General features: G+C 34.2%; 1 protein-coding gene across 2 annotated transcripts in view; it reads right to left on the reverse strand.

Annotated features, from left to right (window-relative positions):
- Positions 1–10,841: 10,841 nt before the first annotated feature.
- LOC118187138 (peritrophin-1-like) overlaps positions 10,842–25,457 on the reverse strand; it is a 29,014-nt gene continuing 14,398 nt past the window's right edge. For both annotated transcript variants that reach the window (XM_035357338.2, XM_035357339.2), the window contains exons 4-5: positions 16,901–16,981; positions 10,842–12,278 (exon numbers count right to left, since the gene is read on the reverse strand). In XM_035357338.2, coding sequence (XP_035213229.1) covers positions 16,950–16,981 — 32 coding nt within the window. In that variant the 3' untranslated portion in view covers positions 10,842–12,278; positions 16,901–16,949. The remainder of the gene's footprint in view (positions 12,279–16,900; positions 16,982–25,457) is intronic.

Genomic DNA, 25,457 nt, shown 5'->3' on the forward strand with positions numbered 1-25,457 from the left:
TTTCATATAATACTAAAGTTATTAGTTGCTTTATCTATTTTTGTAATAGTAAAAAGCTGTTTTAATTTACTAATATCAGATGTAAGTTGCGACCAGTTCAGTGTACTTTTAAATTTGAGGTGACTGATTTCTGTGGATATGCGTTGAAGAATTTTAGCTTTCCATTTTAAGAAGGTATCTATGGGAAAATTCAGTTGATAGCTTGCTTTAACTATAAATTCGTTGATGTTGTTTTCGAAAGTCTTGTAACAGTAATTTGTAGTCATGTTTCTGACTGGTCTAAATTTTGTACCATAACTCATTAGTGTTTTTAGTTGATGGTTTTGTATGATATTCAGGTTGCCAGTAATTATGTGCTGGTGATGAGAATCTACGTAATTGCTGTAAATTGGTGTCTTACAATGTCATTCTGCAGTTTCATCTATTTCATGGTGGTTAGTAAGCAAGTTGCTTAAGGTCCTTTGATATTTAAATGCAATCATTGGTATAGTGTCAACTGCGGGGAAGTAATCTTTACAATCTCTGATGATTCTTGAGAAATGAATATTGTCAAACTGCGGATGCAGAAAATTGACTTTAAAATAAATTTTGCGTTGAGTGAGACTATTAGAGAGTCTGAAAAGACTAAAATCAAGAATCATGTCTTTAATGATTTGTATGTCGTCGTAGCTTTCTTGAATGAATTTTTTTAGTTTGATAAGGAATTTATTAGTACAGGAGTGTAACCAGTTGAGAAGTTTCTTGGGAAAACAGTCTGAGTCAAAAAAACATTTCAATTGTTTTTTCAATGCAAGTGTATCCAAAGTGGGTAAAAATCTCGCATTATTTTTTATTTTGCTTCCTCTTTTTCCTCTCTGCGTTTTGATGCTGTAGAGTTTAAATTGGCTGAAAATAGACTTCTTAGAAGTATCTCTATGACTATGTATATAAGTGTTAAGTCCATATGGATAAAGTGAACGTTGTTTTAGTATATAGAGAGATTCCTGAAAAATTCGTGTTTTGTGATTGGGTATTATATCTAGTATTTGAAGTTGAATAGAGTTGAAGTCATGGTGTTTAAAGTGTTCTAATTCTGCTGTATTAAGTTGTGATGGTGTACTTATTTCAATGTTATTTTTTTGTGCGTTGAATTTTTTGATTTGAGCTCTATGGTAATTGATTCGAAAGTTAAGATTGTTTTTAGTCTGTCCTATATATTTAATATGTCAAGTACCGCATGTAATCATGTAAATACAGTTAAATGTTTTTCATAGAAATTGTTTTTTGGGTTTACCTGTAGCAGGCATGGCGTTAAATTTTCAAGTTTGTCATCTAGTGGAATGACATTTAGTGATTTCAATATGAGTTAAACTAGCAAGATATAAAAGTAAGGAGGCTGCTAACCTTCAATACAGTAAAGTTTTTGTATAAGAACTTTAAAACTTAAAAAGGTTGGAGATAATTTATAAAGTGGGTACATTAGGTAAGAGATAAATAGCGCTAATAGCTGCTATTTAGCATATCAAATGTTGTATGAACTTAAATCCATTTAGTGCGAATACAAGTTATTATTACTTGCGCAATTGCTGCAAAGTTAGTTAATAATAATTTATTTCCTAAACAGTATTGATTAATTGATTATATTATCTCCTAAGTTTAATTAAAGTAGAATTATTTTAAAAGTGTGCATCCATACTGGTAAGTTATATTTTGAAAGATGTTATGAAGTAATTTGAAAGCAAAATGTTAATAATGTTTTAACGGGGACTGGAGTTAAATCATCACGAGGAATAATATTACAGTTGTAAAAGTAAAAATTAAAACATGTAATTATTGTCATTGATCGGAAATTAGTTGACTTTTCAAGGGGAACAAACCAACTCCCGTTCAATGATCAATAATTGATAAAAATACGTAAATATGAAAGTGTTTCGTCTTTACTCGAGTTATAAGTTAAAGCCAAACCGGCGATTCTAGTCAGGCCAAATATTTCCGCGAATAGTTGTTACTCAAAGAACTGATTCTCATGAAGCATTTTAGTCAATTCAATTTGGAGTAAAAATCAATTACTGTAGAGAAATCTTGTAAAACTCGAGTAATCGTCCCCGACACTATCATCTTTATGTATTTGAGTACTATATTATTTGTAGAAATTAAACATTGGGAATTGTCATTATGAAATCGAAATCAAAGTAAAGTTGAAATAAACATAGAAGATTATAAAAAAGATAAATAATGCAAACTTTGCAAAAACAAATCAAAGAGAACATAAAAATAATATAAAAATAATATAAAAATAAAATAGAAAATAATATAAATAAGATCAGTGAATGTACATGAAGATATAGGTCTCTCTCAGATAAGAACTCCACAAAATACATCCCTCAAGAATTCAAAGTCCCACCCACTACCATAAATTTCTTCAACCAAGTCTTACCGACTGATATAATTCAAAGCCCCTACTGCCGCTAAGAATTTTCGGACACCCTACACTTCTGAGTCAGACACGAAGAGAACACACTGCCAACTCCCCCACTAGAAAGAATGTAAGTTACTTAATACCTTTCTGGCCTTTATATCTTCATGTACATTCACTGATCTTATTTATATTATTTTCTATTTTATTTTTATATTATTTTTATATTATTTTTATGTTCTCTTTGATTTGTTTTTGCAAAGTTTGCATTATTTATCTTTTTTATAATCTTCTATGTTTATTTCAACTTTACTTTGATTTCGATTTCATAATGACAATTCCCAATGTTTAATTTCTACAAATAATATAGTACTCAAATACATAAAGATGATAGTGTCGGGGACGATTACTCGAGTTTTACAAGATTTCTCTACAGTAATTGATTTTTACTCCAAATTGAATTGACTAAAATGCTTCATGAGAATCAGTTCTTTGAGTAACAACTATTCGCGGAAATATTTGGCCTGACTAGAATTGCCGGTTTGGCTTTAACTTATAACTCGAGTAAAGACGAAACACTTTCATATTTACGTATTTTTATCAATTATTGATCATTGAACGGGAGTTGGTTTGTTCCCCTTGAAAAGTCAACTAATTTCCGATCAATGACAATAATTACATGTTTTAATTTTTACTTTTACAACTGTAATATTATTCCTCGTGATGATTTAACTCCAGTCCCCGTTAAAACACCTTTCAAAATATAACTTACCAGTATGGATGCACACTTTTAAAATAATTCTACTTTAATTAAACTTAGGAGATAATATAATCAATTAATCAATACTGTTTAGGAAATAAATTATTATTAACTAACTTTGCAGCAATTGCGCAAGTAATAATAACTTGTATTCGCACTAAATGGATTTAAGTTCATACAACATTATATATATATATATATATATGTATATATACATATATATATTTCCACTTTGTTACCTGGCTCTGTGAGCTCAGTTTTTATTACTTCTTATATGTTGGTAAATTGTGCATTTTTTGCTTTAAAAGTGATTGAATTATGTGTTTTTATGTTAGTTTTCTATGCATTTAGTTAATCTGCATGCAATAATTGTAGAATTATCATCAATTTAAAAGTTTGTAGAGACATTAGATATTTTTTGGAAGCAGGCAAGATGAAAAATTAGCAACCGCATTCGCCGTGAATCGAACCACGGACCACAGCGGGCAGAATCACTTCACCACGAAGGCACGCTAGGAAGGCGGGAGAGATAGATACCTTATATACTCTTCTAAAGGGCGACTGGGGTTTTTAGGGGACCCGATCGCCAAATCCTGAGGGAAGAGAATCATCATCCAACACCCTTTAGTTCGGGCGCCATTGTAGAGACATTAGGTATTTTTTTTAGACTGGCAAGATGAAAAATTAGCAACCGCCTTCCCCGGGAATCGAGCAACGGATCTCTGAAATACCGTGCAGAATCACTACACTACGAAGACACGCTAGGAAGGCGGGAGAAATACCTTATAAGGTAAGGCCACTTTAACTATGTATGTAAATAAAATGTAAACAAACGGCTAACGAACAGCCATTTGTTTACATTTAAAACTCTTAATAGAAAGTGAATTAAGTCTCTTTCTACAACTTCAGTGTCTTTTTGCCGAGTGGGATCAAAAGTAAACTTTCAGTTCTGTGCACCGAAAAATCTGTCTTCTTGCGCGCTGACTAAATTGCTCGTTTTTGCCTAGAAATTCTAATTTTAATTGTAAAAATTGTTTTTTTAAACTCTTTTTAACTGTATTTGGTGTTTTATGTTCTTCTGTATTTTGTAGTTTTTAATGAAGCTGTTTTGAAATTTTTATGTATTTTTGTTTTGCCGCGAAGTGAGAACTGAATTAATTGAATAAGAAATATATATCTAATGAAATTCTAGGAAATATCTTTAAATGAAGTGCAATAAAAAATGCGTGGAATTTAATAGGTCATAAAAGGAAGTCGAGTAGTGTCCACGTCAGATTTTTTAAAGTTGTTTTGATAATTCACATAAAACTTTACACAGTTATTTACTACAACTGGATTTTGAAGTTTATCTGTTTCTGGGGCAACTGCGCTTGCGTCGTATTACCTCTTCTAATGTTCATAACATAAGCACATCACAGTATTAGATCAACCAAGAACGAGTTTACTTCAGAACTTTATCATCAGATCAACAAAATTATCAAGTACTTTTCGGAACAAGGGCAAGATATTTATGAGCATTAATAGTTACGAAATAAATATTTATCTCTGTGTGCTTGTTCTTCAAAATACTAACTGTATCAGAATGTTTCGAAAAGACAGCACGAAACCTTCTAGGAGCTTAATTGGATCAATAACATCTGTATCACCATAAAGTCCTGTAGTTTCATTTGCTTGTTCCTGTCCTGTACTTCCAGCACACTCAGAGAAAATTCACGAGCGCGTGTTTTAGTATAAAAACGTCTTCTTTTGTATGCCTGGTCTTAAAACTTTTCGAATTTCTTTAAGCATTCCTATTACAATGACGCTTGATGTATCGTAGTTTCAGATACTATGCCGACTTTGCTTAAAACGTTATTAAATGAAATACTTCCAAAACAAAGAGGAGAGAAAAATATCATTTATTGGAATTGTGAGTTTTCAACGTGTCCACCTTCGTAGACGGTAACGCATTGCGAGCAAGAGATTGTTGACAGTAATGACGAAAGTAACATCGTAGAAGAAATCTGTATAACTTCTTGTCTCATGACATCTTTCAGTTCTGACAAATCACGTGGATTTGAATTGTACACCTTAGATTTCAGATAACTTCAAAACCAGAAACCTATCGGAATGACATCGGGCGATTGCGGTGGCGACGTAAACTGCCAAGATACGGGACATGACTCTGTCTTAAAACAATATACACGTTGAAAATTTATGATTCCAATAAAAGTTTGTTTTTTCTCCTCTCCTCTCTTATGTTATCACTGGCCCTTTAGAACGTTTTCCTGTGCAAATGTTTTCTACATGCAGTTTTTGTTATACGTGTATCGTTCCAACTCCGTTTACGGTTTTCTATTGCGCTGATCAATTTGTGCGGGAAAAAGTGGGTGTTGCCTTTCAATATTTCGATATTTTTTCACTCTAACCCTACCGTGAGAGCTCTATTGTTTTAAATCATCACACTCTCGAGCGAATACCTTCAAATAACAATTTCTGAAATTACATTTCGATTGGCTAAGCGGATAGGCCGCTAGGGGTTTATATATGGGAGAAGTTTTTTATGACCACTCTATTATAGTTCGACCGTGTCAAGTGCAACCCTGTTTGGCATTCGGCCAAAACACATAGACTCGTCCAAAAGGGGCGGTATTACTTGCCGCATCGTGAAAGGTCTCCTCTTCTCCGGAAAGAACTATGCTGGAGGGAAAGAAAGTCCCCATCCTTCCACCCTATTTTGAGAATAATTCGGTCCGAATGGCGCATGGTGACAGATGAGGCGGTTGAATTATATACGTATATATATGTAATAAGACTGTGCCATTATTGTAATAAGATGGCTTGTTGTAAAAGTTGCAACGGATTGACAATGGTTCTGTGCATTGTAATAGCTTGGAGAGACATTTACTGCGTAGTTAGAGAGATGATACAAGACAAAGCTTGGCGGTAAATTTCACACATTTTATTCCTTGATAATGATTCTCCACAATTTTATGCAGCTTACAACTTCTTAAACAATGGACGAAAATTGGAAAAGTGAACTCTGCGTGGCTAACGGCAAAGCGATGCAGCAAAATGAAGCAGAAGAAAGAAGATCGAAGAGAACTGAGAGTTGCGCCGTAATTACCTTCTATACCATTTCAGATCACATGACAGATTAATGTCCAGGTGTTGGGTTCAGATTTCATCGAAAAGTGAGCATCAGAACTGCAGGGAGTTAAGTTAGAATAATTATTGCTCTGTTATTTTTAGAATGAAGACGGAAGTTAAAGGGCTATTATTAATTTACTATTTGAAAAACAGATATTTTTTTTATTTTACATATCCTTCCCCTTCAAGAAGAAAATGGCTGGATGAGAATAACGCTTTTTAGAGAGAAAGTGCAAAGCATTAGCAAATGAAGAGAAATAGTTTGAAAAAATACAAATGCTAAAATTTTGAATTGGAAGTAAAAATGAAATTAAAACCACCTCGACTGCCAAGTTTCTCAGATATTACGAACTCATCATATTAGCATACTACGCAATCGGATTTTTCCTCTTTAATATGGATCAAGTATCTACGCTAAATAACATTGCTATGTTTCTATATCTCAGTGTTCATACATCAATACTTCTCTGAAATTTGTTTTTTTTAATACATATATGTGTGTGTGTGTTTTAGATTTCATTTTGCCACTTTTACTATCAACTTTCAAAATGCATCTAAACCCAGAAAAGAAATTTTTATCTCAAAAAGCGTTTTTTCAGCATCAACTTCAAAAGAACAAAAAATATCTTGAACTAGAAGAGAATATACCAGTTTCAAATTCACTTATGAATGCTTATCCATGCTTAAATGAAACATGGAAAAGAATTAGATCACGTTGAGTGTATCTTGAGAAATATGCAAATACAAACCGTGAGGCGTATATTAAAGTAACGATACAGGCGTATTTTATATAAAAAGAAAGCTTTTGACACCATTATTAAACTAGTTAATATCATTTCATCAAATTGTATTTTAAAATATTTTAGAAAAATCTTTTATAGTTTTACTCTTTGTTGATTACATATTTTTAAATGTAATAATTTCTAGAAATTGAAGTTATCTAGAGTAGCATGAAAATTCTAGCAAAATTTTAAAATTTTATTAATTAATAATTATTATTATTAAAAATAATAATAAATATTAATTTATTATCAATAAATAAATAAATATTAAAAAATAAATAATGCTCAAATATTAATTTTAAAATATTAATTTTTAAATTCCGCAAATATTAAAATACTCAAAGATATAAAAATGTATACAAAGTTGTGTTTATATGTTTTTATGCATTTATACATCCATCTACAATTAAATTAATTTATACAAATTCAAAAGTAAAATATGTTTAATTTTAGTGCTAACTCGGTTTCTTTCTTCAGTTAAATAGCATGGCCTTTATAGAGAAAGATGAAATAGCAAATTACTTTCAAGCATTTCAATAAATAGAATTTGAGCAAGAGAGCAATTACTTTCATAACATCTTATCTATGAATTTGAACTGCAATTTTCCTAGAAAATCAGAATGATTGATAGGAAAAATATCGTGTAAAATAGCTTTGTATCACGAGGTCCTGACCCATATAAGAGATTATCAATCTTTCCATACATATCTCTTTTTTACATAAACATGTTGTAAAAAAAATTTCTTGAATATCTTTAACAAAGCAATTGTAATAATCTTTTACCAAAAATGACTCCATTCGTAATATTGTTACGACAGGTCCAGCTGCGGTAAGATAACTTCCCCGTAAAGCGGTTTTAGGGTATCCAGAAATGGCAAGGGAACGCAGGGTTGCCAGATTTGGCGCGAAATCGCCCATTTGGGGACAAAATCAGCGATATGCCATAGACGGAGCGAGAAAATTCTAGAATGAATTCTTACCGGTTTTCCCATGCATGTTCTCGAAGGCAGGTCGAAAGCTATATATATCCTGCCTGTGTGCTGAGTAAGAGAGTATCTCGAGTAGTAGTAGAGAGTGTTGATTTCAGTAGTAGTGTTTTGAGATTAGCTTAAAAGCGACCGAACCGAGTCGAGAGCTGTACTTTAGTGCTTTGCCGTGAAGCTATCTTCACAGTTGAAGACTGAAGGCTGTGTCGCTGATTGTTTCAGCGTGTTTAACGTATTCTCTTCGACTGTAAACGTGTTTTTCAAACTGTCCTGAGTTATACTGAAGAATAATTTGTATTTTGATTCTTCGTCGAGTATTGTTATTAATCACTCCAAATCCACAAACCAGTAGAACGCAACGCTATTAACAGAAAACAAAAGTTTGTTGGATCGAATTCAGTCATTTGAAAAGCAATCCACATCAAATTTTGCTAAAAATAAGGTGTTTAGACAAATATTTTTCTTGACCCTTTCTGTGCAGTCTTCCTATTTTTGAATAATAGCACCCAGCGATTTTGTAAGGTCTGTAATTACGTATAATTTACAAATTCAAATTCCTCTCATTAAGCTTATTTCTTTACAAGCTGAAGATGAGTCCTCAAAAAACGAAAGTTGGTGATGATTCTCATAGTCATCATAAAACTTTGAAATCAAGCTCAAAATGTCGTTATTGATGCGAGTGGATTTTTAATTATCCTCTGATTAAAAAGATTTATTCTGAAAAATTTACTTTTCATTTATTATTTTTAAGGAAAACTTTTCACGCGGAAGCAATACCGAAAATGGTTTGAGTGATGCCAAGAAAATCTACATCTCTGGTACCTGTAGAGGAGATTCTATGCGCGCTGTCAGTGCTTAAGGATCTTTATTTGTATTGTAACATGTAAACGATTTTAGTGAATTTAGTTTTAAAATTGTAGCATCTCTTGTATAATGTAACACGAAGGGCCTAAAGAGTGAAGCGTTGACGTAAAAATAAGATTACAGGGGCATGTCATGTGTAACATTGAGGTAATATAAGTCAATATACCATTGAGGTTAATGGCTATATCGCTAAATCGACGAAATATCACCAAGCTGGTGATGATTCTGGCGACTAATTTTTATCGTCAAATTTGGCAAGAAACCACTAAAAGTCGCCAAACCTGGCGAGCATTTGGAAATATTTAGGTCCGATCCCTGTATAACTGTAATTCGTCTAATTCCTATGAAACTATAACTATATCTGCCTCCATATGAAACTGTAACTGTACATGCTTCCAGTAATTTCGAGAAATCGAAGGTACAGGAAATTTCTTGGCGGCAGAACTGACTTCGGAGTATTGAGAGATCTCCGTGCAAGCTTCGTTCTTTAGATACGCTTTGCAGTGCTTTGTGTTTAATGTTATTAGTAGTTTGAAGTGGTTGTGCTGAGTAGTTTGAAGTGGTTGTGTTATTAGTAGTTTGAAGTGGTGTGAACTGATTGTGCTGAGTCATACTGAGAAGAGTTGTAGGAGTACTTTTGCGGAAAGCTGCAGAACTGTAAAGAGCTTCTTTTGGGAAAATAAATGTTATCAATCTATCATTGGTTATGTGTTCAAACTGAATTACCCAGAGCAGGCGGCGAGGACGCCCCTTTGCTTACTGCCCTTCTACTTGCTGAATTGCTTAAAGTAGAGTGCAGTGAAGGAAACCACTGGCGGCACACTTCTTAAGAGCCACCGCTAGCTCAATAAAAGGCGATTTAAATAACAAAATGTTAATTCGCATGTCAAAGATTTCTTTGTACACAACATTTCTTGTGTAGATCTTTTCATCATTTTTAATCTCGCTTTGCAGAGGACCATCCATTATTTTAAATTTTACGTCCGTTCTTTCACGAACTCTTGAACAGGAAGTCACGAACTCTTGAACAGGAAGTCACGAACTCTTGCGTTCAGTTGTAAACCATTTCAAAAACAGATGATTGCTAATGCAAACAAATTCCCCGTGACACGCTCACTTTGCGTTCAGCAGAAAATTCAGTTTAAAATACAATGTCGGAATAAAATCGGGCAAAATTTTAAAGTCTTTACGCGAAAGGATATTACGTAGCATAGTTTGGGTAAACCTACCTGATGAGATGTACTACGCATAACTTGTTAGTTGGTTTCGTCTCCTTTAATTCCTCAACGTTTGCAAGGTTCTAGGTAATTCATATGTAAATATAGTTAAATGCATAATAGGCAACAATTGTATGAATTAAAAATATTTAAATGTTCTTAAATACCATGATAATTTAATTAAAACAATTATAACTTCATGTATGGTATCAATGTATATGGACTATTTGAATGGCGTGGCAACTTCACCCTATTGGCTAGTACAGTTACGCAAGCAACCAATAAACTATCGGGGACAAATAGACACTTAAGCCGCATATATATAAGATCCTCTGAAAAATGCTCTTTGATCTTCAAAAAAATATAGTTACCGGCTCCTCAATACTGTATATATTGAAAAGATTTTCAGTTTGTTCCTGAAAAAGAATAAAAATCGAGATAATTGGAAACGTTATTCATCGGGATACTAACATGCAAAAAATACGCATTTTTTGGTAAATTTGCGTTTATCAATAATTTTAATGTAAAAAAAAATCTGCGCAATTTAGGCAACACCGGGATTTTTTAGAGTACATCTGTCCTCGTTCCCATTTAAATTATTTGTAATAAAAAGCACTTTTATTACAATTAATTTAGGTTCTTAAATGATGTTGTGCTGTTAAGTTAATGAAATTCAAACAAGACTGATTAACATGAAACAACGCAGAATAAAATATGTGAATACTTTATTTAAATATTTACACCTAATGCGTAATATATCACATAAAATGCATTACTTAAAACCAATAAATATTATGTAATGCTGGCAAAGCGTCTCAAGCTCAATAATATCTTATCTTTTTGTGTTAAGCACGTGACGTTTCAAAACGAAAAGAAGCAGAGTTTACTTCTGATTTTTCTTACTTAAAATAATTATTTCTGCCATTATAAAAAGTGTGTCTTTCAGAATTTGAGTAGTAAAGGACGAAAGATTATGCCTCTGTGTTCAATAGCTTTTACATTATTGGAACATAGTTGTTTATTACTGATTTGTCAAAACACTCAAGATGACCATGTGCTCTGTTCTTAAAGTTCAATTCTGATGCTCTGTAATCTCCTTCATGGTTTTATTTAAGAAATAATTCAGCTCTCCATATTACGTGAATTTCAACAAAAATTTGCAGCATAGCTACTTGCACCAATTCGATTTATAATTACTCATCAAATAGAAAACATGCAGAATGAAACTGGTTCTCTCTTTGGAGTATACAGATTTATAAAAACTGTGCACACAGAATAGCTGTCATAGCAAACATTTCTTTTTTTATTATCAGCTACTTTATGACACGTTTTTGTATTGTAAGAAATAACAGTTTTACAAGCAAGTAAAATTTGCTTTTTCTTTTTGAAACACTTTACATATTACATAAATTGTATTTAATGCGACAATTTTTTATTTAAGCATTCAGAAACATTCTTTCTTCGATTAAAAAATTATTATGGTTTTGATTTATTTCTTTGCATTTTCAGAACCATGTGAATATAAATGATGCATTTCCATTAAAAATAATTCAGTTCATGATGACATATAAAAACATGATGATATATTAATTAAATGAATTAATTTTATGAAATGATTTGTTTAATGTATCATCATGAAAGCATGATGATATATTAAATTTCATAGGCATAGAGATAATCTAAATATCGAAAACATCTTAATAAATACAGGATATATCAGATGGCGTGTACAGTTCTGCAAAGAATGATTATGAAGGCCAATAAAATTTGTGTAAGTCTTTCAAAGTTAATCGAGATATATTCTGGTAAGAGTATAAAGGAAAAAAAATATTGAAGACGAAAATGTTGAATTTAACTGCTGTATTGGAACTTCAGGTAACCTATATAGCAAGAAAACTCTTTCACATATGCCTATATTCTTTCAGTTACCATAACAAATGGTACATTCATTTTTGAAACACCCTGTAGAAATAAGGGTATGAGCGTAATAAAAATGTTGGCGATTCTAAATAATCACAGTTCCCATCATATCTATGCTTCTATCAGAAGGAAATACACTTTAAATGAAACAAACTCCAAAGTTTGTTTTTCTTTTGAAATAATTCAAAGATGAAAAGTTTTGCGATACTGTTTCCATTATCCAGCCTGAAAAATAAGAAAATGAAATTATTTTAAATAGAATTAAGAGTAATAATATAACGTTCAAACTTATATTCGTTTTGAACTCGATACTTACATTCCTGTAATACAGAATGATAAAGAAAAATCACTATGTACCTGATAATGAAAAGAAAAATGGATTTTTTTGTTTACATGAGACATGTAACTGAATCTCATTTGCTTTCAGACAGATAGGGCAAACCGTATCTTTTTAAATGGCTTAGCAGTGACTCCTAACCTCCAAGTAAAGTTGCAAAATGGTGATAGTTTATGTAGGATTTTCGGACAATTGAACCAGCTTGGTGAGTGAAGTTGCCCACACTTCTCTTACGTATAACATAAATACAGGTAAGCTTCCCTTAGAAAGTCATGGACAAATGCACCTCTCTTGATGTGCCAACTAGTCTTCTATACTTTGAGTTAGTTAAACAGTTTAGTCTTCCTAAACTCTTATTTCAATTCATCAGTGTATCTAAGTTCTTCGTCACTCAATTGAAGTCCTCAATTCATTAAGTGTGCAAGAACTGTCCAACGATGTAATATTTTCTTTCCGCCCCAAAGACGAAAACTGACTGATCTGAAAATTTTACAGAAATCACTTCATGAATAACTTAAGACAACATTCATCATCCAAGCCATTTTTCAAAATCAGTTTTTATTTGATATCCGGTATCCGCCGCTAAATAGCCAAAAATACCAGCCATGATTCTTGATTCTAGACACAGTTCGGTAAACATGGTAGTTATTACGGGTTTTTCTACAAAGTCGAGATTTGTATTTCTTTTCTTATTATTTTTTCTCTGTTTTCGGGAAAGGATAAGGAAGGATGGGGATACCATTTTTTTATTTGAGGAGGGGGGCGTTAATGCCCTGCCTGTAAACTCGAGACTGGCGTCTACAAGCAAACAACTGAACGTAAATGTAAAGTAGCAAGGAAGAGCAACAAGTGACAATATAGTACGGCTCATCATCACTTTTTTTCTTACTTAAAAGAGTTCGCATTAGTGCAAAAAGAAGCTGCGAAAAATAATAATCTGTTTGAATTCCCTTCGTTTGCGAGTGCCAAACCATAACCGTGGAAATAATAAAAAAAAAAAACAGATTTCATTGCCAGAAGGTATCAACAGATTAATCACGTTGTGCCGGCGGATACCAGTTAACCAATAAGTTAATAAAATATTGTTACAAAATGCCCAGCTGCGGCTTCAAAGCTGCTAAGATAGCTTCCCCGCAAAGCAGGCTTAGGATTGCCAGAAAGCTGCAAGTAAATTTTGGCTTGCTAGATTTGGCGCGAAATCGCCCATTTGGCGGCATAATTGGCGATATGTCATAGACAGAGCATGAATGTTCTCAAAGTATGCAGAGTATCTCCTGTACGCAGAGTATCGAGAGTATGTTGGGTTCAGTAGTAGTGTTTTGAACTCAGAGATTAGCTTGAGAGCGACCGAACCGAGTCCGGAGCTGTACTTTAGTGCTTTGCCGAGAAGGTGTCTTTACCGTTATAGCCTAAAGGCTGTGTTGCTGATTGTTTCAGCGTGTTTATCGTAGTTTTCGAAGGCTGTAAAGTTTAGTTTTTCGAAGTAGATTTTCGAAGTTTTTTCGAAATTTAGTAGTTTTTCGAAGGCTCTGGAGCTGCCCTGTATAGTACTGGTGGATACACTGTGTTTTGATCTCCATCAAGTGCTGTCATCAGTCATTCCAAATCCACGAACCTATAGAACGCAGCAATATTAAAAAAAATATGATGTGTACACCACATGAATACGGAATATTAAATTATACGCATTTTTTCTTGCATTTTATTTAAACTTATCAGATTGAATTAAACCTACTTCGCCGACAGCGCATAAACCACAATAGAATAAATGCATTCTTTAAAATTCACTTTGTTTACCATAGCGACACTCTGGCGCTAGGTTTACTTAACAGTATTATATTTCATTCATATTATAACTCAGAATGCACAAAATGTATATCATTTAAAGAATTATCTAATCGTTGCCACATTTTCTATTCAAATACTATAACAAAGCTAGAACTATGTATAAAAGAAATTAAGCAAAAAAAAAAAAAAAAAAAGAAAGAAAGAAACAGTTTTTCACAGACGATTGAGTATTTCTCATTTCATTAATTCAGTTCTCACTTCGCGAGAAGCCAAAAATACATAAAAACTCAAAATATCTATATTAAAAATTACGAAGCAAATCTCAAACGCTTATTTCATCGAAAAAATTCCAGAAATAATTAAGCATGATTTAATTGGCAATAATAAATGAATGCGTTATCTTTGTTGTTGCGAAGCTAAGTTTCTCTAGATTGGCAACAAATCCACTAGTCTCCTGTTTCAAATGTAAACATCAATGGCCGCCATTAAAAACAGGCTTAGCGGCAATTAAACAACTTTAAAATTGCTGATAATTCTAAAAATATTGCACACAGATTTACTAAAGGCATAAAACCCTTAACCGGAAGATAAAAACAACATACAGTAGATGGACAAAAATATGGAAACACCTTGTGAAATGCATGTTTGAAAAGAAAGATTGATTTTAATGAAATATGTAGGTGGCGCTGGCATTTTTGACTACTGACGCCACCTATACAACTTCGTAAATGTGCTAAACAGTTCAGTTGTTGTCGGAGTACTGTTATGTGAGGTTGTCATTGCATTATGTCAGAGTTAACAGACTTCGAACGTGGGCAAATTGTTGGAGCACGTATGGTAGATGCTTCCGTAAGCAAGGTAGCCGAGGTGTTTAGTGTTTCAAGAGGTACTGTATCGAAGATTTATTCCGCATATTTGAAAAGCGGAAAAACATCATCTGCTAAATCACAGCGCGGACGAAAGTGTGTCCTGAGTGATCGTGACAGACGATCATTAAGGGCAATTGTGACGAAAAATAAGAAGACCACAGCTGCAAAAGTTACTGCTGAAATGAAATGAATGAAATATGTGTTACCGAACCCTGTGAGTACCAAAACAATTAGAAGGGAGCTTCATAAACAGGGAATTGCTGGCCGTGCTGCAATTGAGAAGCTACTCATCAGTGATGCTAATGCCCGCAACAGGAAAAGGTGGTGTTTAAGTCATAAAGCCTGGACTATAGAGCAGTGGAAGCGAGTAATATGGTCTGACGAGTCTTCTTTCACATTGTTTCCCACTTCTGGCCGAGTTTACGTCTAGAAAACGCCATCTCAAGCCTATAATACAGACTGCTTGTTGCCAAGAGTGAAACATGGCGGGGGTTCTGTTATGGTTCGGGCAGCCATATCGTGGTTCTCTGATAGCCCTATGATAACTGTGTCAGGGCACATGACTTCCAAGACTTATGTGAACATTTTGGCTGATCAAGTTCATCCCATAGTACAAACTTTGTTCCCCGATGGTGATGGTGTCTTCCAAGACGACAAAGCACCTGTTCACACAGCTCACATTGTCCAGGACTGGTTTTCTGAGCACGAGGATGAGTTGTCCCATCTCCCCTGGCCACCATAATCACCAGACCTGAATATTATCGAACCTTTGTGGTCTACATTGGAACGGAAAGTGTGTTCTCGTTATCCACCGGCAACATCGTTATCTGAACTTGCCACCGTTTTGCAGGAAGAAAGGTATAATATTCCCTTGGCAAACATACAGGAACTGTATTTATTCATTCCGAGAAGACTGCAAGCTGTTTTGGATGCCAACGGATTTCCTACACCATATTAAGCAAAGAAACATGTTTTTTTCAAGATGTTTCCATATTTTTGTCCAACCCCTGTAATTCAATCGTTTTAAAGCAAAAAATGTACAATTTACAAACATATAAGAGTAAAGAAACTGAGATCACTGAGCCGAGTAATAGAGTGGATATATATATAAATATATTTATATACATTTGGTGCGGCCGATTGCAACCAAAATACGAGGTGCACATCTACATGTTATAGCAGTCCTATATACAAAATTCCAACGTTCTGAGGCTACTCGTTTTTGAGTTATGCGAGATACGTACGTACATACGTTCGTACAGACGCCACGAAAAATTGTCTTCAGAATTAATTTTAAAGCAGTTTTATAATTTTTTGAAGGAAGAGTATTTTATTCTGTCCTTACGCACAGATATCACGCAAAAACATGGTTAAATTGCATTCGATAGCAGTCAAAATGGATATTTTCGTTCAAATATGCTGCCTGAAACTTTTCGCGATTACAATACTTCCTTTTTACTTCGTACAAGGAAGTAAAAAATCAAGGTTAAGGACATCGACGAAAGCTCTTAAAATTAGATCAAACTGAATATTCACTATATCAAATATACGTGAAAAGTATTTCATAAGTTTTTCCAAATTCCAAAATTAAGATATTAATTTCTGAAGTTAACTATGACTAATTAAATTCTATACAAAAGCTTTCAGCAGGATTCCGTTCAAAAATGAAATTTAAATGTTTAGCAAAAATTGTATTGTTTGTTAAATTGGGAAGGAACGATTCCGCAGATTCTCTTTCCAACATATGAAAACAAAAATGCTAACATAAGTTCAAATATTACATTAAAAAGTAACAGTAAACTTTCTTACTAGTAGTCAGTTCATATCGTTAGAGAAGATTTTAATTTACTGACCTAGCTATAAAAGCCAAGTTAAACAAAAGTTTCTTTGACATCTTCAGTGTTATGAATCTTCTAATGTTGACTTCAAGAAACCTGAAAACATGTTTAAAAATACATTCAATTAGCATTTGTTCTTAAGTAGAATTGGAAATTTTATTTTGATTTCACATAATTTCTTTTTGATATTTATAATGCAATTTATAAAGAAATGCACATAATGCAATTTTATTTTAATCTTATTCGATAAAAGCAAATATTTGTTTAAATAATTCATGTATTGGTCATAGTGTATGAAGTTCAAAAGATAATCTCAGCTTAATCACATTAAGTTAATATGGCGAAATTTCTTTCAAAGGCAATACAGGGCAAAATAATTTTGACGACTGAAAATGGAAAAAAAGTCTGAAACATAATCTTATTATTTTAAACAATTAATTTAGTAGGTTTTCTTCGGCTTCTCATATACACTGTCGGGAAAAAAGAAACGACCATAAAAACTTATATAACTTGAAAGATGCGGCAGCTTAGAACACGGAGCTTGCAAAAGAATTTTGTTTTATCATGTCTGACATACTTTCAAAATGCAGAATCGTCTGTTTCTGCAAAAAATAAGTTTAAATAAAAACACATAAAATGTGATATAAAATTAAAAAAGTAAAATATTCTGTGCTTTTTATTAGTCCAAAGAGGCAATTTTCCCAGAAGGACAATTAATTTCGTTTTGGTATTTTGCGTTGAAAACTATAAATGGTGAATCATTCTTCAAATTGTTGCCACCAAATATTATCGCCCTGTATTATATTTAAAGAAATTAAGTAATCAATAATCTACATGAATGTATGCATGTTTCTCGCATTGTGATAAAACAACGGTACCTAGACCCATCAAAATTTGAATAATGTAATCTTCCACAGAATATGGGCATGTGAAAGCCCTAATTAGAATTTGAAATTTGTTTTATTATTGATTTCAGATTGAGTAACACGATTTTTTGGTTAAAAAAACTAAATGATTTCAAATTGAGCCGTGGCAACACTGTACTGGAAAAAAAAAAAAAAAAAAAAAAAAAAAAGGAAGAAGAAACATTTTTATCTCCAGCGGAAGACTTCGTATCAGAAATTCTAAAGATATGCTCAATTTAAAATTATTTTGCGATATTGCTGTTGAACTGAATTTTATGGTTTGAGTATGTAGAACATGATATTTTATAAGGTATTTCTCCAGCCTTCTTAGCATGCGTTCGTAATGTAGTGATCAGCACGCTCGGCGCGTATTCGAGAGGTCTATGGCTCGAGTTCCGGCGAGGGCATTGCTCATTTTTCACTTCTACTTCTTCGAAATAACCTAATGTCTCTACAGCGGCACCCGAACTAAAAAAAAAAGTGGTGAATGATGATTCTCCACCACCAGAATTGGGCGATTGAGTCCCCTAATCTCCAGTCGCCCTTTAAAAGGGGAAGTATATAAGGTATTTCTTCCCCGCCTTCTTAGTATGCCTTGGTAGTGTAGTGATCAACACGCTCGGCGCATATTTGAGAGGTCCGTGGCTCAAGTCTGGCGAGAGCATTGCCTATTTTTCATCTTTACTGCTTCGAAATAACCTAATGTCTGTACAATTTAATAAATAAAGGTTAAAAAACGTTAAAAAACGCTCCTTTGGACGTAATTTAAAATCTGAAACCTTTCAGATTTTTTTTTTATTACGAATACAAACATTTACTGAATATTAAGTTAAGGACCGCGGGATAGTAAACAAAGTTAATTTTCATAATTTTATAATATTGATTTCTTTTTATTTAAAAATGCCAAAATATGAATATTTGCGTCCTTTAAAACACTTATATAATTCGCAGTATATGTCTACGAACAATGATTGTGAAAATAAAGGCTATGTACAGACTTTTGTAAACACAATATATACAGAATATAGCTCACAGCTTTAAGGGGTGACGAAACATGATAAAAGTAACAGTTTTCGCAATGCAATATCCGGTAGAATGTGAATACAGAAACACAGAAAGTACAAAGAGCACGGCGAACGAAATGTAATCGTAAAAGTTTGCACATTTTTGGCTCAGTTTATCATTTTCTTCTTTTCTAAACAAATTTTAGAATCCTTTAATTTTCTAAAATAAATCTGGTAATTTAAATTTATTTAAAATTTACTATTATACGTAAATAATTCCAAACGTATAATTATATTATAGTAATAGGTTTCATGTCAAGCCTTTATTTGGTTTTTAATTTTTCTCCTTTATGCTATTTAATTTTATTAGAATTGTTACGTTTTTAACACCTCATTGATATATATTTGTTGCTTATATTGTTGATATTAAAACACATGCAACTTCTCTTCTATAGTCTTCGCTTTGCCATATCCCAGGATTTTATCATTAGATCTATTAAAAGTTCTTTAATTTACTTTACAAATTAAAACTTTACCTAGCCTACTTAGTTTGAGCGATTTGAAAGCAATGGATATGTATTTTTAAATTTAGTTTAACACTTCTGTTAATGTAATTCATAATATATCTAACTCACAGGAAACAAATAGTATATCTAACTAATAATTTTTATAAATATTTGCATCGTTACTTTTATAAGGTATTCCTCCTTCTTAGCATGCCTTCGTGGCGTAACGGTTGTAATGTTCAGCAGGTTCGGTTTCGGACTGCCATGCATTTTGAGTGTCCCCCATGCCGCAGAGATACTTTACATTTATAAATATCCATGCCTTCTCCGGGGATTCGAACCCACTCCCTTCGGTAGGGTAATCAGAGTCACTAACCACTGTCCCGTTTGGACGTCTCTATCACACTTTTACAATTTTTGGCATTAAATAATCGTTTGCACGCTATATAATTATATTAAATTTTCTGTTCTAGTTCAGATTTCATTACAATGCCGCCCAGACGGTATAGTGGTTAGGGAAGACTACTGCCGTACTGAAGGGCCGGGGTTCCAATCCCAGAGAAGGCATGGATGTTTGTACAGTGTCTTTGCGTCATAGGGGCGCTCTAAATATATGGCGAGCCGAAAGTCCTCTCATGTGGTTTGAGGAAAGTGGAGAGGTATCCATTGACCCCCCGGGGTGGTCTCACTCAAAAATGGGGTGGAAGGTAACGTCCCACCTCCTTGAGGCTCTGGCAACCATTCTCCCATGAAATTCCCGGGCAAGGCAACAACAACAGCATTTCATTACTATTATTTCTAGAGAGATATGCAAAATTAATAATAACTTTAATTGGTAGGATTTATAAGAAATCTAATTCATATGCTTTATAATTATCTAATTTATAATACTATAAACCTTTCCACTATTACGGTAATGAATGAAAGATATTTCTAATAGCCAATATTTGAGTTTACTAATATCTTTTACTTTCTTTGTTAGTTCTTGCTTTTATTAAAATTGCTACAGTTAATTAGTGTACTTATTAGTAATTGTTACTTGTTCTTTACCTGTTCTTGTGCTTGATAATTCTGTTTCTTTGTTTTCCTTTTTTTTGTTTTACGCAGTTTGGCTTCGAAATGTAAAACTTAGTATTAATCTCTAACCCTCTGAAAGGGGAGAACATTGATAGATGTCTTTTCAAGGCACTTTAAAAACTCCCGGTTATGTCTGAGCCACAAAGAAAACTTTTTCGTGCAGTTCGCTTTACGAGGTTATAAAATTCGGTGTATATGTATAACGTAATTCTCCCTCCTTTCTGGCGTGCCTTCGGGGTGTAGTAGTTTGCACACTGGGCCGGTATTCCAGAGGTCCGTGGTTCGATCCCGGCGAAGGCGTTATTAATTTTTCATCTCTCCGGCCTCCAAAAAAATCCTAATGTCTCTACAGTGGCGCCCGAAGTAAAAGGGTATTGGATGATGATTCTCCACACCCAGGATTTGGCGATTAGTTCCGTAAAAACCCAGGGTGCCTTGGTGGAGTGGTTTGCACACTGGGCCGGTATTCCAGAGCTCCGCGGTTCGATTCCCGGCGAAGCCGTTGTTAATTTTTCATCTCTCCGACCTCCAAAAAAATCCTAATATTTCTAACAAAAAGATGAATCATTTTTACTCCTCTCTTGTGCTGTCGAGTTTTACCGAAATGGTTTTTGATGTTTAAAAGAATTGTGTGAACATATGAACGATCACCAACTACAAAACGCAAATTACTGTGACGACGGATCTCATTCACAAGACGCAGATCGGCTCATGTGAAAACTTTAACGCTAAAATTAGCTACGCCACATGCTGGGCATCTTTCAAAGTGTACGCCAGTCGTCCCGTCATCGTAGTAATGCATTTTTTTGGCATTGGATGTTCATCAACAATTCTTTTAAATATTGTAAATACTCATAATTTAAAATGACTTTTCTTCTTCTGTATTCTTCGTGCTTACTGTCTTTCTACATTGAGAGTTCACATTCCATCGCACAATGTATGGATAAAATTGTTAATTTTGTCATATTCTGTGCGCCTTTAAAAGTTGTGGCTATCATTTCTCTTGCATCCTCTATAACCATTACATTTTGCTACAAATTAAAAACACTGCGATTAATTTTTTTATGATGGGAATTATTTTTCATCACTCTAGTAATTTTTTCAATGTATTTTAAAGCAGTTGCGAACAAAATTTACTTTCACAAATGCTTCAAAATAGGGCATTTGTTTACGTCGTAAGTAGATACCAACTGATATCAGAACAGAGGCAAGAAAAAAATCGGTAAAAATTTCCTGCATAAAGAAAGATGAGACAGCTGTTGTTAAGTACTGATTTTAAAAATAATCACAAATGCAACTGATAACTGATATGTAAACTAGTTAAGAATTTAATAATATTGCAAATAATCACTGCAGTTAGTTTCGCTTTTAAAATTTCTCTTCTCTCAGCTGATAATTTCACTTCCTCATTTTTGTATCTGATTTTTTTCAGTTCGATTTAATATCTCCATTACTTCTCCTCGAAATAAGTCCAAACGATCTATAATTTTTAAGAAAATACTTTCACTTTCATATTCTTAAATTAATCTGGGAATTAATTAATTCTTCCCTTATCTCAGGGTTTTTATTTATGATCAGTGGCTGAGTAGATCCCCGAATCCTGGAATTTCGGCCCCAGTTCGATCCAAAGTGAACGGGCTGTCTGCATGATTGGCTTTCGTGGTTTTCCCTATTTACGAATTCCCCATTTTATCGTACGTGAATACCAGCTAGTTCTTAGGTCATATTCAATTTAGCATATTTAAGATTTTCATTTTCAATTAATCTAGCATCACGAAACTTGTGAGGTACATAAACAGGGAAAACGCCTCGTATTCCTTAAAGTCTTAGTTCCGCTTTTCTGATCATGACCACCTTACAAGTAATTATTTTTCAAATGTAAACAACGAAGAAACGTTTGCTATCGCAAAAAATGTAATCTTTATATTCCAAAGTTTTTCTCAAAAGTCTCAAAAACCTATGTGATGATATGGGCTGGAATCAGCATAGGTGAACGTACGGACCTGTATCTCATTCCGAATGGCACTTTCCGAATGGCTTAAAGGTAATCAGTCGAGATTTTGAGACCCAGTATCGTTACTTATGCTGCAGTCATTCGTAATTCCTTTCTGTTAATGCAGAATAATTAATGCCAGACCTCATGCAGCTCATCTTGCGAAGAACTTTCTTGAAACTGAAACAGTACTGCTTATGGAGTGGCCCGCGTGCTCTCCTGATCTTAGTCCGATCCAGTTACTTAGACACGCACGGACGACGCGTTTCTGAAAGACCTAGGCCTTCTCTTAGTGGAACAGTGTTCCCCAAAGTCTCATCGATAACCTCATAGCATCTATGCCAAACAGGTGTGCAGCAGTGTTAGCAGTTCGTGTAGGGGGAGGGGGGCACATGCCACATTAACCATCCTGTATCATTTCCAAACAAAAAGTTTTTTTGTCGTTTACACATAACCAAATTGTTGCCCTGAAACATCATATCATGCCATTCCAAAAAATTGCCCTGAAACATCATATCATGCCATTCCAAAAAGTTCCCATACAATTGTTTTTTGCTTCTTTTTTTCTGTATTGTATTTTATTATACCTGTATTCTCCATTTTATGCCCACGAATGGCTATCGCGCGACGATTTTTTCGCTTTTATTCTTGCTCCCCTAATTTTTTGAGCAGTGCATTAGAAAATTATTGAAGTTGTAATATTCCCTTAAATTTCTTACTCTCCCAAATGAGCTATTTATGAATTTCTTACTATTCTACAATTTTTTACCATCACAATTATATAAATGAAAAATTTGACCCAATTAAATGTTTTCTTAGTTTCGTCTTATTAGATAAAAAAAAAGTCAATGAGTACAATAAAAATTTTATATACAGGATACAAAGTAAAGTCCACACGCAGCCTTTTATTTTGGAATGTTTGTTTATTTGAAAGCAGCAAAGCACGCAATGGCTTTCTAACTATGTAAGGGAAAGGATGCTTTTCATAAGGAACTTTCTAATAGAATAGATCGCCTTCATGGTCATACTGTAAGGATCTTAAGTTTTACTAACGTTTATTTTATTTTAAATCTTTACTATCACTTCTTATTTTCTACTTCCGGCCAGAATTATAAGCGTGAAGGAGTTTATGCAAAGTTGTCTGGCGAACGCCAAGTATTTAAGTGTGGCCTTTTTGCCAAGCAGAAGAGAGGAAGCCGTGAGTTCGAAGCAGGCCGCTTACCTTAGAAGTTACGCAGTTGCTACTTTGCCTTCCAGGCCAGAGGTTTTAATCCTCTTGATAAATTAAACGTATTGTAGTGTTCACAGTCTCTGTGCTACATACGCTTCCTGTTATTATAAGGCCAATCTTATTCTAAAGTTAAATTAGAGTTTAGTTTTATTTTGATATCTTTTAAGTTAGACCCCGAGTGGAGGGTCATTGTATTCCGAAGTACGGAAGTCATTGTATATAAAGAAAAAAAATAAAGGGTTTTGTATACCCTTCGTCTGTATCCTGTCTACTTACTACAATTAGTGAACATAGCTTTAGTAAGCTCTCTGTTCTAGTCAGGTCATTGTATGTTTCCGAAGAAGGTTAGAAGAAACATTGAACCTGATAGTGGCGCCCGACGAAGAATAACCATGGCCGAGTTTCAAGAAGAACCTGTGCTGCCTGCAGAAACAGCTCAGAATCCAGAAATGCCAGCTGCCGCCCTGGAAGGATTTGGGTATATTGTCCAGACCATGCGCGCTTCGATGAAACCAGAAGCAACGTTTAATGGAAACTCACAGGTAACCAGTTTTTTGGAAAAATTGGATGACCACTTCATGCTCTACCCCGTGCACGAGTTTCAAAAAGTTACCTTAGCTACCAGCGCTTTGAGGGGCCAAGCGCTTAACTGGTTCAAATGTATCGGCAGAAGTCTCTTGGGTCAAGCAGGAAGTCCCACCTATACCTACGAAAATTTCAAGACTGCCCTACTAAAAGCCTTCCCTGTTGTAAGGGATCGTGCGAAATTAGAAACAGAACTTTTCAGTATATATCAACAAAGAATGGAAAACCTCTCCAGGTTTATTTTAAGAAAAATTCACGTTTTCAAGCTCTTGTATGGAAACCGTCCGGATCCTGAAATAATTCAAGTGATTTTGCCGAGGTTACTACCCCAAGTGCAAGACTTTATTGAATTGAGAAATCCGACTACACTGGAAAAATTATTTGAGCTAGCAATCCAGTTTGAAAGTAGAAGAACGGCGGACGTCGAAAGAAGACGCCAATATCAACAGCGAAACCAATTTGGTACGCCAAGACTACAGCAAACTCAAGCACATGGCTACGGAGAAAAAGCGAATCAGTGGGCAAGGAAACCCGAGCATTCAAAAACAGCCGGCGAACGTCGACAGTTCAATAGCAACCCAGAAAAAAAGTCTCAAGGCCAGTGGAGAAAGAAGGAAAGCACCGAAAGAAAAAATAATTTAAACTAAAACGGATTTCTGCTGACGAGAGGGTGCGGAAATCCGAAGGCCACGAAAACCCCTCTTCCTACAAGTTAAATACAGTAATGGTGAAAAATTTAACTCTTCCGAAGATTGAAGTCTTGGTAAATAATATCCCGGCCACCGCACTCCTGGATACCGGCGCGCAGTGTTCCTGTGTGGCAGAAGTCTTTTTTAGAAAGTATTTTCGCAAATACCGCATATATAATGCGGATAATACAACAGTATTAGCGGCGCAAGGAGAACAATGTAACTGCGTAGGTAAAGTACCTTTGTACATCCGTATCAAGGACGAACAAGTAAAGGTGATGTTTTTTATAGTAAAGAATTTGCAAGCACACTTAATACTAGGAATAGACTTTCTTTCAGACGCACAAGCTACACTGGATTTTAATGAAGCGTCTCTTAAGTTGACGATGAAACCAGTGCGTGTAGAAAAGGTTGAACCGCCAAGGGTAAATCTCGACCACCTGCCTAATGACGAGCAAGATAGAATCCGACAAGTGGTAAGTGAATTTGCTTCCTTATTTAGTGATATTCCAGGATTTACCCAGGTTACTAACCATAGTATTGACACCGGAGATGCATTGCCGGTTCGTCAAAAACCATACC

The sequence above is a fragment of the Stegodyphus dumicola genome, chromosome 6 (genome assembly GCF_044657685.1).
Source record: "Stegodyphus dumicola isolate Sdum_Otavi_A_Nest chromosome 6, ASM4465768v1".
NCBI classification, from domain to species: domain Eukaryota; kingdom Metazoa; phylum Arthropoda; class Arachnida; order Araneae; family Eresidae; genus Stegodyphus; species Stegodyphus dumicola.